General features: G+C 33.3%; 1 protein-coding gene and 1 long non-coding RNA gene across 2 annotated transcripts; both read right to left on the bottom strand.

Annotated features, from left to right (window-relative positions):
* Positions 1-34: 34 nt before the first annotated feature.
* Positions 35-11366, bottom strand: LOC123527762 (receptor-type tyrosine-protein phosphatase alpha-like). Its single transcript, XM_053523840.1, has 12 exons — positions 11227-11366; positions 10383-10508; positions 9834-9982; positions 8585-8720; positions 7817-7945; positions 7411-7516; positions 6944-7020; positions 4859-4990; positions 4032-4160; positions 3363-3520; positions 2697-2832; positions 35-1583 (listed from the first exon to the last, which is right to left on the bottom strand). The coding sequence occupies exons 1-12, from the start codon at positions 11284-11286 to the stop codon at positions 1506-1508; spliced, it is 1416 nt and encodes a 471-aa protein (XP_053379815.1). The 5' UTR covers positions 11287-11366; the 3' UTR covers positions 35-1505.
* A 1867-nt stretch (positions 11367-13233) lies between these two features.
* LOC128548572 (uncharacterized) lies at positions 13234-19847 on the bottom strand. Its single transcript, XR_008367169.1, has 3 exons — positions 19022-19847; positions 16121-16228; positions 13234-14900 (listed from the first exon to the last, which is right to left on the bottom strand). It is a non-coding gene; the product is annotated as an uncharacterized LOC128548572 (long non-coding RNA).
* Positions 19848-19873: the final 26 nt, after the last annotated feature.

Here is a 19873-nt window from a genome sequence, read left to right as displayed (position 1 = left end):
AATAAAAGGATACTTATATTAATGGAAATGTGTGAATAAAATTTCACAAATCGTAAAATACCAACTTAAATGAAAACAACGTATTATTTGTCATTGATATCTTTCAAGTTTTTATATTCACAAGAATAATTAACAGTCTTAACCTCGTATTGCTTATGTTAAATCTCGACCAAGTTGTTAATTACGTTAACATAATGTATATATGTGTTCTTTAAAGTGTTAGTACAATCGGGTTACTAAAATACTTTGCAATTCATTTAACATGCACTAAATAAAATTTAAAGGCCACCTCATGTTTGAACGGAAATATTTTATTTTATTCTGGCAACCTGTTTGCAATTGATTACTTCTCTATGAGAATATTATTGGGAAGAATGGTACACAACCAAGATAAAAAGTCAGGCCTGGTTAAACTGAATTTATCCTAAGAGGTGATGAAATGTGCCATACCTTTCACTCAACACACCGGTTTCCGCTATTTCAAAGACGTTTCATTTGCACTTAATAAGGTAAACTAAAAAAGCCATAAAATATAACGCCATTGAGATCAAGCTCGGGGACACATTTTGCAACATTCACATGGCACTTCTTGATTTCTGTTTTGATAGTTAAGTAAAATCTATAAGAACATCCTCCGGAAGTGAACTTAAAAAACGTCTGTTCGCCGATAATAATTGTTACATTATTTTCCAATGTCATATAAAAATTTACAGCTGCAATTACAAAAACAAAAAGGCAACTTTTAACACATATCCATACAAACACACATTCGAAATACATGTTGTTTTTTTCTTTAACTTTTCATCTCTATATTAAAACCATTATCTACCTTTATTACTGGTAGATGAACTCCTTAGTAAAGCGCCATCTAGCTACAAGATAAAACACAATCCAGTTATTTGGATGTCCACCTGGAAGGCTACGATCTGGGTTTCTAATTGTGATAAAACAACCAATGCATTTTACATCAACGTTACCTTAGTAGCCATATTGCAACGTAACAATTAAAACTAAACGAAATTTAAACAATAAGAAATGTAACACAAATTATTTAACCTTGACCTTTGTCACGACATTTTCAGATATTAGATACTGGTTAAAAGGATGGAATCTCGATTTTATCCAAATAAAAACTGATAGGAATACAAGCTTATCGCGTTGCAGTCATGCTTCATCTATTACATTTAGTTTTCAACTTGATATTCTTATTCATTATAATGAGTTATAATGGAAAAATTAAAAAAAATTACATTTCTCTAGACTACTGATACAAAGATTTCAAGAAATCACCAGAGTACAAAAATGATGAAAAACACGCACAAATGTCAATATATTTTGAGTATAATAAATATGAAGATGAATAATATTACCTAACATACACATTCATAGGTTTTGAATGCATTCTATGATAAGTGATAAACCCACAATGAACAGTATATTGTTCAATAAGTATACGCTTTGATTGTTTGGCAATCCATTACATTACACAAGAGTTGTGCAACTTCTCAAGTAGCAAAATTGGAGTAGGTGTTGTACATCTCTAAGTAAGCAGATATGCACTGGTAGCAAAACTTGAGCTGTTCCTGAAAAGCGAGGTTACATTATTATATTGAAATAAAAATAGCAATATTGATTATATCGATTATACAGAAGGATGAATTTTGAATAGATCGCAATCAAAGCTAACATTTAGGAAGATTTGGTCAGATTGGGTTTCCACTTGTTCTATTCTATTGTTTACAGGTTACGTAATATGTATATACCTTTCTTCATCTGCTTATAAAACTGAAATATTTCTATGCAGCAAAAGGGGTGAATCTAGCATAGACAGTTTTCCAATGAATTTGGGATTTCATCAACTAAACTCTATTGCAAAAGTATCCACATGTTATTAAATTCAATAGAATTTAGTGTAAGTTTAGTTTACTGTTTACACTTCGAAAAATGCTATATTAAAACTTATTGGAATGGAATGGCGAATATCCAACATTCTACACAAATTGTTACAAATATGTGATACCAGTAGTTTACCGATTCTAGTTCAAGTTTTTCTCTGACAGATGATACCTAGGGCTAAAAGCCAAAATCTAAATATTTACAGTAACAAGTCTTGCGTCATAAAGTATTTAGAACAAACTTGATGCATTTTTTTTCTTTTGTTACAACTAAACTTTCTGTCAGTGCCTCGGAACAACTTAAAAAAAATAACTGATTGCGTAAGCCGTTCTATGTCACCGACAAATGATTTTAAACAATGTAAGTCATGTTTAGTCAGCCTGATCTGTCACTGGAAAAGGGTTTATTTAATTTTCTGTCACTTCTGATAATCGTTTTTATGTGGGCTTCAGTTCAGACTTACATCCTGTTTGGTAGGTACCATCTCTACTACTAGAATTGTTCCGCCATTTTAAATGTTCTAAAATTAGATGGCCAAAGAGCTGTAACATTGGCCTTTACACTTTGACTAGAGGATATCTGTGGTTGTAGCTCAACATACAAATGAATCTTTATATGTAGTAACGTTATCTATATTTGATAAGATTTTTCTAGATTTTAAGGACTAAATTTAAGAAAAGATGGGCACATATTATATATTATCTTCAACAAACAAGACAGATCTTAAAAACTGAATTTGGATTTTAAGTTAAAGATTGGAATCAAGAGATTTTTTATTGTTTAGTGACCAATTAATTTACCACAGATGTGATTGACTGTTTCCGATGTGTTCTTATTTTCCTCACAGTGTTAACAACACTGACTTGTCTTTCTGCCTCCAGTTTCTCTAGCAGTTTGTAAACGACACAAAACAGCCCAGTTCTCTCATAGCCACTCCTGAAATACATATTAGTATTTACAAATGTGAACATTAATCTTGCTACAACCTTTACTCAATGTGTATCGAGAAATTACACATATATGAGTACTAGTAGTTTTACAAGTAGTATACTATGAACAGCATTATTACATATGTTTTCGTAATTTATTTCGTATGTTTATTATTTACTGAATGTACACTCTCATTCAAACAATACCTCTAGATAAAGGTAAAAATTTCAAAACATTTAAAAAGAGACAGCAATTTGTATAAGGTATCGAAAATGACTAACCAATATTGTTTGAAAGATGTGGTGTGCGGATGATACCATGTACATCTATCTTTCATAAAATTGCAATAGTGTGACTAGTACTTTTGATGTTTTACATATTTTAACACAATTACTTGATGGCATGAAACAGTATAGTTAAATCAAAAGATGATTAGGTGTATCAAACTATTTTTAAGTCCTTTGTTCTTAGACTAAATTTCGACTGCTTAAACAAATCTAGAAGCGTGCAGCTTTAAGATAATAAATGAATCTTACAAGCAGTGAGCTACTATATGAGGTTGGTCCTCAGTTTGACGGTTAACAATTTTTTCTACATCTTTTATGAAGTGAACAAAATCTTCAACACTGTCTGGAACCGTCTTAGATCTTCCCCATTTCGTGTACTTGAAGTGATAAACTGATTTTTCTTCACTCTGTGGAAAAGATATGAGATATATATGCTTTGAGAATTGGAATATAGGTAGAAGCTGTTATGACATAGTAATCCTTAAATATTTTAAGGTACATTTCTTCCAACTTGCATAACTTTAGATGAATACTAATATGTCTAAGATAATGTTCTTAGGCGATAAGCATACATTATTCAGATAGTGTAATTTGGTCATATTGAGACACATTTTGATAGCTGGACGAACTACATACGTTTATTGACTTTATAAGATGCTAGAATATCAGACAAACTCTATCCTTGGTTCTTAGGTATGATAAGATAAGACAAGTAGATTCCGCTTTTGTATTGACAAATATCGATAAGTTATTACCAATATCTGGCAATTTGTTTCTTTTCAAACTCGTGTTTCTGGTTATTTGTATGAAATTGGCAAAGTCTCAAATTTTGTGTTACGTTAATTTGTATGAATCACCAACGTTTTTATTTTCATCGATCAGTTCTATCAGACATTAGTTTTAGTCTTTGCTTCCTACCTTCTTGGTGGTTTTTATTGATACTTTCTTCAAGATATACTGTTTTTTTGTCTCACACTTTGAGCTCGTTACAGTGAAATCGCCACATTTGTAAGTCTCATTGTCAGCAGGAAGATATTTTCCAACATCCTAAAAGGTAACTCATTTCTAAGAACACAACATGCACTATGTCTAAAGGCTTACTTCTTAAATAAACAATTATGATGTAATTAGGAGGAGAGAAAACAATCGTGTTCACTGACGTTCATTTACTTATAGTGGTTCCTATGGACCTTTCAAATAACTTTCCTGAACTCAATAACTCTTTATTTTATTAAGTTTTCTATGTACTAAGCATAATTAGTTTGCACAGATTTCTTTCATAAAGATAAATTTGCAATGCTTCCTGTATTTACATATTCGTTGACAGTCAATATAAAGTTTTGACACAATCTTCAGAATTATAGCTCACCAGTAATATTGTTATTTTAAGTCTTATTCACCCGCCCCGTAACAGTGAACCATGAACTTAAATTTTATTGCAAAATAACACGTTATATCTAAGACTGTCAAACATCATACTTCTTAAACTTAGTTTGTTTTTAATAACAATTATCACATTCTTGTGGCAAGGGGATGAATAAAGCATTATAACAAATTTCTTGCATCCTTTATATTAATCATGGCGATTTTTAGTTCTAATGATGCGTGGTACATGGAGATAAAAAACCCTAGAATATCTTCCTACTCGTGTTTTGTATAATTTCTAGGAACTCAGATTACTTTCTACGATATGCAGAATACGTTACGTTATGTAGATAATGAAACAAAATAAGGTATCAGTATACATTCTGATCATGAGATTCCTCTAAATCAACAACACAAGAACTGTTCTGTTGATAAATCATGCAGACAAAGTCTTCGACCGTTCCAGGAAGTGGGGACTGTGCAGCAATAAAGAGGTTCTTGGTCCTGAAACTCTGAAAGAAAAGAACTTCGGATTTTGCTACGCTTATTTTGAAAATCAATACCTTTAAATTAGCAAACGCGTGCACATAAGAATTTAAGCCTCGTCCGAACTGAACTTGAAAACTTGCCATTTAAATGATCATATTAATTATATGTTGTTTATGTGTCCGCAATGATGTATTGCTCCCAAAGTTCAGAATTAAAACATTAAAACAAGGAGAAAGATCTTAGAACAACAACAACGCTCCATGAACGCAGTCTCCACAAAACATAAGAAAACCTAAAGTCATGTCCGATTTCATGTGTAGCGAAAGACACTTAAACAAATATATACATTCTTTATCTACACTATGTTTTAAATTTACAGAAAAGTATAAATTAGAACTATCACCGAAGGTGATAATGTACCTCACGCACGCACTGACATGGTACATTGCAATTTGACACACACAAGAATGCATAATTAAGTGGACTGTATGTAAACAGACTTTATGTATAAAGTATAGTTACAAAATACAAAGTCCCATAACACCGCAGAATATTTTACTGAAAGAACATAACATGCACCATGCACAGCTAGGATTACTACTGGTCACTTGTGTGAAGTGTCATTAAATTGTGTGCATGGGTTCAAGGGAGATTAGGCGCGCACAAGATGCAGACTCTATGTATATAGTACAGTAACAAAAAAAAAACAAAGTCCCGTAGCTCTGCAGAATATTAATATAAAGAACTATACAAGCACCAAGCACAACTACGGTTGGTACTGATGTGAAGTTTCATTAAATTGTGTGCAAGGGTTCAGGAGATTAGGTGCGCATAAGACTGAGGTGGGCCGGTGGTCTAGTGGTAACACGCTTGACTGTCAATCCAGAGGTCCGGGGTTCGAATCCCGGTCCAGGCACTGGAAATTTCTGAGATGTTCTTGAGTGTCTCCCATCAAACTTAGAGGTATGTACTGGTCCTTCCTAGGAAAGACGGTTTCGCGTGTATCGGTGCTATACAGCGGACACGTTAAAGAACGAGACTGTCTATTCACAAAGAGCTTAGCTAAGTTAGCCGGACAAGTCTGAATCGGAATTCTCTCTATCTGTTCTGGGGCTTTATCTCACTCTGTCCCTCTGGTCAAATCTCTCTACGACTGTATTAGTAGAGGATGAATTTTGCGTCCTTTGTGGCTGCCTTTGCTAGATGTAAAGCGCCTTTGAACGTATTTATCATGAAAAGGGAGATACATAAAATCTGGTATAATTATAGTAATAATGATGATAATAATAATAAGATTGCATATGCAATCTCTATGTATATAGTATTGTAACAAAAAAAAAGAAACAACAAAAAAAGGAACAATGTCCCGCAAAATTTCTGAAAGAACCTTACATGCACCACGCATAACTGCTATTGTTATTGATCACTTGTGTGAGGTTTAGAGAGCTAGAGGGCGTGGGCGGTAGCATGCATTTCCACTACCGTTCATGAACAGGCTCAATCAAACCGAGCCTGCAACATTTTCGTTTTTGTCGTGTTGAGCGACCTGTGAAGTTTCCACTTTTTCTATTTTAGTAAAATTGTGTCAAGGGAATGAAGAGAGTTGGTGCCCGCAAGATTGTACGGACAAGACAGACAGGCAGACAGACATATATACAACTGGAAACCAATATACCTCAAGTACCATAAGCTTTCTCGTCGACAGGTGAGTCACATACATAATCTATGTTTAGATGATGCCTCCGAAATATGTTGGTGTTTATTGATGTAAGGCACTATTCAGTTGTAAGATGTTTCTTATGAGTACATATTAGAGCATTCAAGTGTATCTTAACAGTCAGATTATTAACAAAAGGCCTATTATCAAGAGGTAGATGCATTGAAATTAAGTATCATTGTAGAAGATAATTCATTGAATATAAATGCGCTGTATAGATAATGCTACATCGATAACGAGATAACGATATATTACTTACATTTATAAATACAGCATTTATGTAGTCATGGTGTCCATCTGCTCGTGCAAGGTACAATCGTACTCTACTGCGATGAGCTTGAAATATAATCATAGATAAATACTTATAGAAAGGTATCTCCGCAACACTGACCAGTTGTCGTCTCGTTCCAAATTATACGAGAGCTAGCTGTTTCTTTACCATTGTTATGCTTTTACTTAAAACGTGTTTTGTAAACGTTTTGTCCATCAAAACCTGTGTGTACACAAGCTAATAAAATCGACCGAAGAACATTTTGAAACACTGGAACACGTGTAGGTAGCCTTTTGAACATACTTGCCTACTTGAAAATGTGTCTTTGAATGTGACAGTACTAAAAGTAAAACTGATATAAGATTATTGCGATGCACATACTTTGAAAGATAATATTGTTCATTTCTAGGTATGTATATTTAAGGTACAAATCCTAACTGATAGGTATGTATTACCAGGGATATCAGAATGTCGTCGATTTTTGTCCTTGTGTCGTCTTCTGTTTTCTTGGCGATCCTCCGTATCTTCCTTACTCTCAATATCAACTTCTTGTCGAAGAGTCTTGAAAATATAATGGGTAAAAGCTTTAGTTCACAATGTAGATATGCTGTTATTTTATGTATACGGAGTCAAAAGTCAATATAACACAGCTATTTACATTCACCATCATTTAAGCAACATAATTTCATGTGCAAACCAAACATAACATACAGGAAGTTCTTAACAAATGGGACATTTTCTAAATAAAAAACATTTTGGATGGTGGTTTTTTCCGTCTATTACATCGTCCAAATTTGGATATAGAAGTTTTAATTGTCTAAAACATCCACTGACAATTTTGCTCAATGTCCTTTAACAAACCTCAAACATGTCTGTGAACAAATGTCCATCTGCTTTGTATGTAAATCCTTGAATCTCTTCAGCCGTCAAAGCTTCGCAACCGAATGAAAGCGAGTGCACCAAAGACTTATAAAGGAACTTGTACTGATCCTAAAATTATACAATATTCAGCCTTATACTACGCCTGACTTCGTGTTTTTTTCGTATTTTACTAAGAAAGACAAGTCATGATAAACTGGTGTAACCACGCACATTGGAGATTTTTTGCAATATTAGAAAAACAGTATAACCAATTTATTTATAAACAGTTTTATCAAAACAGCAGATTTAAAATGTCATATGATGGTTTTATACTTGTACAGGCACATAAATTCTGAAACAAATACTGTTTCAAACATTTGAACTGTCATGAAGTTAAAAAGAAAACAAATATCTAGTTTGTGTACCATATCATAGAACATATATCTCTAATTATGGACATATTTGAGCGTACGTATTATTGTCTCCCTTGAACCATTTAGATCGTATTATTGTTATTTCTTGCTACGATGATGAAATGTAAATCTAAAATCACATTCCATTTCAAAGAAACTGTATCATCAAGTTACAAAATTAACTTTAAACAAATTTTCATTCAAAGAATCATGACAATTTTACAATATAACATTTCAGGAATTGGACAGACAGCTGTATTATTTTACGGTTATCCTGTCATTAAATTAACTGAAAAAGTTGAAAAGAACAACTCCTGTAAAGATTGATGATTTGCTTTTTTGCGTCCGTACTTACAGCTGTCTGGACCATATTGACCCTTTGCTCTCTCATTCTGTTAACACAGTTGAATACATCAACAGATCCTTCACACTTGCCTTCCTCTGTAAGCTGGTCTAGTGCAATATAAGTCCCAGTTCTACCTACTCCCGCACTTGTAAATGATAATTAATTAAAATTACATATAATTACTTTAATTCTGTTCTGTAAACATTATTTTCCGTTAGAGTTTTATTACTATTATCCTTTATGCTAGTTTCATGATGCGTGTGGATGAATATACGTTACATTGCCATTGTTAAAATTAGAACTCAATGTTCATATGTTTACAATCATTTAACTATAAAAAAAATGTAATTTTTCATTGATGTGTATTCTCTTCAGCTTTCTTAATAACGTTTTTGATGCTTTTAATTAAAATACCTAAGTGAGTACTGTAACAACCGGTTGTTCTTCCTTAATTTGGATATTTTTATACCGAGTCAGGTGCTTATCTGAAATGATTTGTAAACCTAATTTTGTTTACTGCAAAAACTGTTCAGTACTGTTCTGTTTTCTGTATATAGTCGCTTTAGCAATGTATGTTGCTATTAAGATTTGCGATTTTGTAATTATAAACTTCAAAGCCCTGTCGTCCGAAAAAGTGAATATGACACACCACTAATATAGCACTACCTGCATGGATAAATAAGACATGATTCTATGTTTTCAGTATCAGGTTGAGCATTCCACTAGTATATAGCAGACATTTCATACCGTGAGTGTTTTCTGTCAAACAATGACTTGTCACTGCTGTTTAGACAGTGACTTTTATAAGTGGGTGATTTTATCAGATGCGGGAACAGTAGACATTGAAAATGCATGTAAATAAAGACAAATAAATATGGCAACATTTGTAGTGTAAATTTACAAAACGTTTAGAGGCCACGTCTTATAAACAAAGTGTTTTTCAAACCAATATTGCCAGGTCATACGTCTTTAGTGAATAACATTTCCTTTATACTAAAAATATTTAAACTATGATGAAATGCTGTTAATTCGTTATGTATACCGTAACACTGGAACTAAACGGTGCATGTGATCTATAAACTGCTTTTTGCGTTTGATTTATATTAGGAATGTTCTTACCTAAAAGTAAATTCAAAATAATTTCTGATAAACTTTGTTGTCCCTTTGACTCCCCTGTGATACGTTTTACTTCCAACGATATTCATATCATTTCATGACAAAACCTTGGTCAGTCTATATATACATGTACAAACTCTACCTGCAATGGACGATGACTGGACCACCTAATATTAAAGGAACTGCCTTCACCCTCTGTCTAAATTCTACAAGACTTGTCACTTCTTGTGGAACGCCTTTATCCGGCCATGCCGTGTAATGTAGCTGCACCACGTGTCTCTCTGCTTTGCCCTTAAAATGTAAGGATGTAAAACCTATCAGGTATCAAACTTTAATTAAAAATATATGTTCTGTATGTGTTAAATCCTTATTACATGCCCCAGAGAAATATTCTATCATATTATAACGAACAGTACTTGAACTTTCAAGGACAGAACATTTATAAATCAGAACATTTCAGTGTGTAAAACTCTTCAAAATCAAATATTACAGCACTACCTTTTTGATATTGTCACGATCAGAAAATAATGATTTACATTAATTCAAGTATTTCACTTCAGTAAAGTAATTTTACTTTGTATAAGCGGAAGTAGCTCAATATGTATATATATGTGTGTTGATTTTAAACTGAAGACATAAAGCAATTCGATTGGTCTACGGGAAAATGTCTTAACTTTGTGTTTGTAGGTACCTTTGATATAGAGAAGGTTCTGACAGTGTACTCAGCAAAATCCTCAATACTTCGACATGTCACTTTGATTTGACCATAAATCTCTCCTTTCTCCAATTCTGGCCAGTACTTTTCACACTTCATTCCCTTTGAGAAAAGTATAATGATTATATGATATCCTTTAGATAAACAATATAAAAACACAACTGATATAAAGGAAAATATAAAAACAACATTTTATTTAGTTTATTCGCCCTGTATAAATGCGTTAATTTGCGAACAGCACACCCTCTTTTTAATCACTTGCATAAACGCACTGTTTTAACAATAAACAAGGTAAACATATGAGCCGTGCCATGAGAAAACCAACATAGTGGCTTTGCGACCAGCATGGATCTAGACCAGCCTGCGCATCCGCGCAGTCTGGTCAGGATCCATGCTGTTCGCTTTCAAAGCCTTTTGCAATTAGAGAAACCGTTAGCGAACAGCATGGATCCTGATCAGACTGCGCGGATGCGCAGGCTGGTCTAGATCCATGCTGGTCGCAAAGCCACTATGTTGGTTTTCTCATGGCACGGCTCAAATAGTGATGTATAAAAATCGAGGAAAAGGACGCAAGTTACCACATTAAATTCCGATTAATATCATTGATATTTAGTAATCGTCCAATAAAGTGATACAGCTACTATAACAAAAATGGAAGAATGCTTCTAAACAATAAATATACGACTTGTTACAAATAAGAAAAAACAACAAGTTATTCAACAGTTTTCCAGCGGGCAAAAAAACTTTACCAATATTCTACTTTCATCATATTTGTATTTACTGCCTTTCAAGTGTATCAATGTTTAAAGTATTTACTTACCGAAGCTTCACGGAGATTGGTCAGCATCACAATGATATCAGATTTCTCATTCCAAACCATAAGCCAGAAGTTCGAGAACTTGTCTGTTGTTTTTGCAGTCGGACCTACAGATTAGTATGGATATATATCAATAATAAGGAATCGATCCTCTACGGTAACTTTCGATATACCGAATGAATATATACTATCGAATTAAAAAATGCACTTCCGGCACGTGAACATAGCGTCTGACTTCGGACTTTTTAAAGAATATTTTCTTGTGCCTAATAAGCGTCCACATAACTTGTCCGAACCGCAACGTCTTGCACATTAGTACAAATATGGGCAGTGTTGTTTTTATTCCAACATCTACCCTTAAATTGTTAACATACGATAAACCGGATGAGATATTTATTATCGAAATAAAATCTGTGTCCTTCCGTGTTGTCATTAGACAGTTCTTTTCAAAGCTTATATAGAATGAGTTGAAGTCGGCTCGATGCCTTATTTCATATTAAAGATATGTTTTGAAGTTTCCTGCTGAAATTACTAATTCATAAAATACACTAAGAGTATGGTATTCTTCAGATAGAGTATCATGATTTAGTTTTAAAAAGAATATCGTTTATAACTATATTCAGGACAGTTTGCCCAAATATTCTTTTGTCGTAACAAATTAAATGAAAGTATTTTAACATCATAAGAGAATCATTTTGTAATGGCGTGTTATTGTCTGTTTGTGTCATGGTGGCGACCCTTGTCTGATCTGACGCATTTGTATGATGCGTGCCCCGTTTCGAATTGGTCAGTCCTGTGGCGGTGATCCCTCGCCTCTTTCTTGAGGTGGATTTCTGTGTCCGAGGCTTTTTCTCAAAGAAGAATAATAAAAAATACACTAGCTTTTAAAACAAAATAATAAAATATACAGACTAGCTATTAAACCAACTCTAAACTAGATCTACATTTTTCTTTTTTTAAACAGCACTCATTCTTCTCGAAATTAAATCACTGACTCAATGACTGGCCTTTTCTATCGCAATTTTATAAAGCAGTTTTATAAAAATGAAAAAGACGACAATTGCGCTATAATACAGAGCCTACTGTAGTACTACTGATTTTACTTAAATTGTTAACTCTACGTTATTGCTATTTTTATATAACGAAATAAACCAAATTATTTGAAACGTTTTAAGAGAAAGAAAATAGTCGACCTTCCTGCTTGAATCCAGCGTGGAAAAGGAAACTTTTTGTGTCGACAGCTCGGTTTGAAAACGCGATTAATAGATTACAAGGCGAACGCTCCATCCACTACACCATGGTATAAAGTTTAAAAATTTTAAGAGAAAGAAATTAGTCGACCTTCCTGCTTGAAATCAGCGGGGAAAAGGACAATTTCACGCCTGATCTCGATGTCGTCACTTATTTATGGCATGAGAAGTTGCACTAGACCAAAGCAAACAAGCCCGCAGGATTTTTTTAAGAAAAAGAAAATAGTCAACCTTCGTGCTTGAATCCAGCGTGGAAAAGGACAATTTCACGCCTGATCTCGATGTCGTCACTTATTTATGGCATGAGAAGTTGCACGAGACCAAAGCAAACAAGCCCGCAGGATTTTTTTAAGAAAAAGAAAATAGTCAACCTTCGTGCTTGAATCCAGCGGGGAAAAGGACAATTTCACGCCTGATCGCGATGTCGTCACTTATTTATGGCATGAGAAGTTGCACGAGACCAAAGCAAACAAGCCCGCAGGATTTTTTTAAGAAAAAGAAAATAGTCAACCTTCGTGCTTGAATCCAGCGTGGAAAAGGACAATTTCACGCCTGACCTCGATGTCGTCACTTATTTATGGCATCACAAATTGCACGCGACCAAAGCAAACAAGCCCGGAGGAGTTCTTCCCCCTAATACTGAATGAGAACCAGATAACTGCACTCATTTAAAGATACACTGTAAATGACTGAATTTATATAAAACTTGAACAGTTACTGTAATTTACATAACGACACAGGAGAAAAATATGATACAGAACTCGAAATATATTTCATACAGAGCTTTACAAGATTTTTTAGATTAAACTCTTACTCTGTTTGTTGCTTCATCACAAGCAGAACTGTCCGTGCTCACTTGCAAGACACTTCTTTCAAAGAAAGAAAAACTTGATTTTTAATATTGATGGAATTAAAATTATCCTTGACATATCAAAGATATCATCATAAACGAATTAGTAAAAATAGAATATATAACAAGAACCAGATCCAGAAATGCATGTCTTCCTCAAAATATAGACACTGGTGATATTAATATGTAATTGTAAATGAATAGTATTTCCTTTTTTTGTCCTTTTTTTGTCCTGCAACCACGCTGTCTAGCGAGCTATATATGTGCCTCTGTAACATTCAGATTTCTACAATATCGTGTTTTTTTTTTTCTGGCAGGGTCGTGGGACAAAAAGTAGAAATGGCACAAATCAGCTGTTTTTAAGGAACGAGACAAAATATTTGTAAGTAAGTTTTATAGTAGTATACTTAACTAAAGTATATTTTGCACTAAATATGAGTCAATCGGGAAACTGCTTATATAAAACCAAAACAACGGAAATGTGATTTTACAGAACAAATTGTCTTACCTAAAGTACATGATGGATCTTCGTATGAGCCTGTACATCCTTTTTAACAGACACCAGTTTCCTGGTTACACCCACCATCAATACAATTACAGCTACATGTCTCATTATATGTATAGCCAAAGCAACCGTCTTTACAACCAAATACACATGTCCCATCGGACTGAGCGCAATAACTTGTGTCGCCTTTGTCGGAAACTTTGTAATTTTCGTTACATATCTTACTGCAAAAGGGTCTGTAATGATTTTGCATACATTTCCTACAATGTCCAGAATGCTTGTTACAAATACCGTTTTTGCAATATGAAGAACAATTTGTCGTACAGTATGTCCCATATTTCCCTTCAACACACTCATTGCATTTGTTACCCACAAAATTCGAGGAACAATCGCAATTGCATGATTCAATACGGCATGCCTGATCTTTGCAACCGACTGAGCAATTTTTTTACATATTCGGTCATAGGTACCATTAATACATTGCAAGCAGTTATCGTAAGATTGACATTCTGTGCAGCTATCTCTGCATCTAAATGTGCAATTGTCGAACGGCTCTGTAAAAATATTGTCAAATTCATACCCGTTATAAAATCCATTTTATACTTGTTGCATATTTCCCGAGATGAACAGGACGCACAGTTGGACAAACAGTCTTTACTATATTCATTGCCTGTGTCATAGAAACCATCTTTACATGTTGTACTACCATTGCATTTAGAATTATCTGGACAAAAAGCGCGTGGACATGTTGTCGACCCATCTTTGTTATAATAACCGTCCTTACAAACTGTGCACATTGTGTCTGAAGTACAAGCTCTACATTTAGGGGGACATCCTGATGTACAATCTTTATTTGGCCCAAGGTGAAAGCCATCATAGCATTCATCACAAAATGTATTACTCCTGCCTTCGCATTTTGTACAGCTGTGATTACAAAGCTCATAGCATCTGGCACTTCTGTGTCCGTCGATACATCTGTTTGTGCAATAGTTCCAAAAGCTATGGTAATTTTTACATATGGTATCCTGACAACAATTACAATTGTCGAAACAATTTGGATCTAGTGCTGCACCTACAATTATTCATACTGTATTCATATTTACTGCGTACATTAATAATATGCATAGCATTAGTAAATATAATTGAGTAAGATGCAGGATAATTTCCTCACCAATTTATTCATTTCGATCGGTGATGTCTGAAACGTCCGATAGACAAGATACTAAAACTTCAAGGAAAGAGTTAGGAAAGAGTTGAAAAATGCTTTTATAAAGGGTGATTAAAATGTTCATTTTTCTAGTTACAATTTGACACAAATTTGAATGACTAGAAAATTGACAATATTCTATCAAAATGCAAAACTAAGAAAAACTATTTATTATAAGAAATATATGTAATGGCAGATATTGGTAATTTTTGTATTTAAGCCATGCCAATAAAGCTCGGATTTTTACGTTGTACACAAAATCGAATACCTACTATCTGTAGCGTAATGTTATTAATGTGTATGAAATTAACTCTCTATAAATAGGCTAAAAAGGAATAAATAGTTATCTAGATTTTAGCCGCATTCTTTTAAATAAAACTTACTCCACTATACTTATGACCGATTAAATTATGTTGGAAATTAAACTAAGGAACAAGAAGATTCATAACATAGAGTTGGATCTCTGTTACAAATGTGTATAAAATGTTGTAATTACCTCACTTTAATATGAAAATTTCTTAAAAGCTTTTTGAATGTTTTTTTTTTCAAAGTAATTTTTAATCTTACATTTGCATTTGATAGATATTAAGATATCTAAACAATCTGAATTAAAACGCAAGTTTTCAAACTGTGTGTATCCTTGGAATAGAGTTTGTTTGCCCCTTTTTTGCCTTTGTAGACAAAATAAGGTATTAATAATTATACATCTGCACTTCATATGACTTTCATCTTAATATACAGGGTAAACTATTGACATATTAAATACAATAATTATAGTTCTTATATTCATGTTATTTAAAGGTAAAATAGGTAAAACATGTTTTATCAAATTTATGATCATGCTAAATTAACTCTATTTGGAAAAACAATAGGAAGAGCAAGCTTTGAATATACTTCCAGTGAAATTCTAACATGTTTTAGGCACTCAGTTAAATATGTGTAAATGGACAGATATTAGTAAAGTTTAAAAATATCTAATTCTTAACTAAAATCTGGTTAATCAACTATATTGTAAGTAGAGGACTGAATAGAATTATCAATGATAACATCTATTTTTAAAGTAATTTCAATATTTAAGCTATCACCTTCCACTAGGAATCCTGAACAAAACCACAGGTTTGCCAGAGTATCCACATCTGTAAAGGCATTTGGTACATCTTCATTTCATATGTTAATGTATTCCTAATTTTGGTCTGAAATAATATTAGCTTGTTCAATTGTTAAACATTCAACTTTAGAATTTAAAATGTATTTATTTTTCAAAAAATATTTAGAAACTCGACAACATAGTGGACATTGGCAGTTTAACATTCAGATTCCGATGCTTAAATCTCTTGCTGAAGATGTTAATTTGTAAATTTGTGTGCTTCGCTTTACCAAATCTGAATCAAATGTTTATTCGATTGCACATATTTAAAAATCTTCTGTCAATGTTTCAAATATTTTGATGTTCATATCTAAAGACAACCACTCCACTAAAGATATTTTAGTTGACGTCTACTAATCGGCATGACCGCCATTACATTGAATTAGGCATGATTATTTTCCGTACAATTTATATATACTTCAAAATGAATCTTTGGTTAATGTTGATTCATATAAAGGGCACTGTCTAACAGTCTTTAAAAGAAATTGTGCGTTGGCCAAACATTCGTGTAAAAGGAATTTTTATCAATCACTTTCTTAGAGATTATAGAATAAAAATCAAAATGAAACATGTCTGGATTATTTAACGGCTTTCGAAATTTAAGGTGATTCAGGACCTTAGACAAACAAAGCAAAATTTGTCTGAATGTGTATTGATAAGAGATTTTTTTTTCGAAAAACCACACTCTGTTGTATAATCTGCTTTCTTAATAATTATAAAGAGCGCCTCCAGTGTCATCTGCCTTTCTCACGCAAAAGTTAATTTTACCGCCATCAATTAATTGAAAATGGTTCGAATTTAATATATTCCTGCATGCTTATAGATTCTTCATTGTGCACGTTCCAAATAATGCAATACCAATTCTAAGCTATACTCAGACATATACATGTATGATTTTACTTAATGAAATAAAACCAACTGTGTTCACTTTGATTTTTTCGCAATAACATTTGAGATTTTTTGCATAAATAAGCAAACAGTTAAATTAACTTATGAAACTGGAACTGGAATTTGTAACACACTCGGGCATATCATTTAAGAATCGAGTCCATCGTTTAAAAATATATTTCTGTTTTGCTTTTAAAGATCAAATCTAGATATCCGACATACATCTAAAGTCGCTCAAACGTGTCTGTTTGACGTCATACTTTAAAATTTCTGATCGAATTTCGTAGTGATCTAAATCCAACTAGTATCTAACGTCGGCTTAACATCGTATGCCTGCAGGGAACTTTTCCCTGAGAGATTTAATGTGACCTCATTCATATACTGGGCAAAAATATCTTTGTTTTCCAAATACTGTATTTAGTATTATATCATAATACAGACGTTTTTTTCCTAAGTTCCGGAATCACCTTAATTGATTTCAATTTAGTATGGTGACACAACCTTCTGTATGTCATTCCGACTTGCGTCATCCAAACGAGGCCTTTGCTGTTTTTAACTTTAATGCTTAGACAAAATGCAGTAGCCTATAAATGTGTGAGAAAAAGATCGAAATATCTTATTATACACTACAATCGATTTGAGTGGAATGTTTGAGTGGTTCCTATCTGCTATAGGGATTCTACAGACATTTCAGTGCAGATCCATTCAGCCGATAAAACACATACTTATATTCAAATAAGGTTTTATGACTCTATGTCAAACTGAGTGAAAATTGAAACAAACCAAAAGTGCACATCAAATGCCGAGAAACAAACACTCTACGTCAGATACGTTTTGTTGTGTATGTTTGTTTTGGATCTAACGCCGTTTTTCAACAGTACTTCAGTCATGTAACAGCGGGCAGTTAACCTAACCAGTGTTCCTGGATTCTGTACCAGTACAAAAGTGTTCTCCGCAAGTAACTGTCAACTTCCCCGCTTGAATTATCAGAGGTGGAGGACAAATGATTTCAGATACAATGTCTTTGATCAAATCGTCACGGAGAACATACGCCCCGACCGGGGATCGAGTTCGCGACCTCGCGATCCGTAGACCAACGCTCTTCCTACTGAGTTAAGCGGGCGGGCTGTTGAATACGTTAGGAGATATTGACGACACAAAGTCAGACGGAAGGACTAACAGACGCCCTGCCAAATTAATGTGAATGTCTCCCCAAATTTGGGGGCACAATAAACAGACAAATAGGTTTCTAGCTTTCAAATGTGTTAAAGCAATCAGAATGTCCGTCGTTGGAAGCGTTTAACGCAACAAAAAAAAAAGAGCAGAAGATAAAGTTGCATGGAATTGTAAAGTGCAACAACACCCATACTTCCTAGTATCGGGATTCTATTCAAAATAGCATTGAACAGGACACGAAAAAAAATTAACAATACTGAATCCAATAACAATGTCAATATCTTTTTTGTATCAGATTGCAAAGCGTTTGGATGAAAAGTAGTCCTTGTATAATGATATAAGCGACAGCTTTGCCAACACCCAAAGAGCTTAAAACAATTCAGTGGGGAAAGACACAAATGTAATAGATTTTGTATTATTCTGTAAGTTTTTTGCTGCTAACACTTTGAAATTTCTTATATTTTTACATCTTATAAACAATATCAACGTCTTAAATTTTTGGGACGACGTCAACATGAGTTAACATATTACATAAAAACAAGACACTCACTTATGTTATTTACGCATCTTGTCTTCAGAGCTGCACGTTTCATTTTCTTTCAAAGACAAACTAATTAATCTACTAACTTGATTATGCTATATGCTTCGAAATGATCAACCAAAATAGGAAGTTTATATTTGTGTTGCTTTTAATACGAAATAAAGTCAGACATTTAAACTTAATACTAAATTAAGGTATATTGATAAAAGCATTTATAAATTCGTAATTGCTTACCATTTAGAAAATCCGTATCATTCTAATATACAACCTAATACCACGAATATTTTCTAACCCCACAGAACTAAATCAACAAACGTTTAAACGTCACAACAGGAAGTGGAATATTGAAGGCCATGATGTTTCAGATTTAATACAAATTAAAACATGCTACAAACAAGACAACATGCGATACTGATTTAGTTGAGCAGGTTTGTAGAGTATCATATTCATTAGTCTAGCTTTTCATAATGGGCAAGGTATATTCAACTCGACAGACTGAAGACTTCATAATATTCTAGGTTCAATAAATCAAAACGTATATAATTACCTTTTACAAAAGACACTACACATGTTCCCGAGATGATTTATTATGATTAAATAAAACTAATAAATTATAATACACAATCTTGCTTCTTCAAAACTATACGACAATATAAAATGTGATGCATAATCTTTTTTCTAAAATGCTCAATATTTACAGTTCACAAGTGTATATAATACCGGCAGTTGCTTAAATGGTGTTATTCATTCTTTTCGATTTTAATACTTTAACTCTTGTTGTTCCCCTTTGCAAAAATGTTAACTTAGGCCAAAATCAAAGCTGGTCATTTGCACACCCGGTAATCTACAGAATCATAGCCTTTCGGTTATGAATGTAAATACTTCTTCTTTAACTCCCGGTTAAGATGGTTTCAATGTAAAAAGAAAGACATAGGTAAGGAATTCTTACAAATAGCATTCGCTGATTTTTCATTTGTTATTGAATTAGAAAGAAAACGTAGAATTCCTTACCTATGTCTCTGTTTTTACATTAAATCCATCATAACTGGAAGTCCGAGCAGAAGCAGTTTATATGCATAACCGAAA

Source organism: Mercenaria mercenaria, chromosome 14 (assembly GCF_021730395.1).
Source record: "Mercenaria mercenaria strain notata chromosome 14, MADL_Memer_1, whole genome shotgun sequence".
Taxonomy (NCBI): domain Eukaryota; kingdom Metazoa; phylum Mollusca; class Bivalvia; order Venerida; family Veneridae; genus Mercenaria; species Mercenaria mercenaria.
Note: the sequence above shows the minus strand (reverse complement) of the source record. Positions and strands in the feature narration are given on the sequence as shown.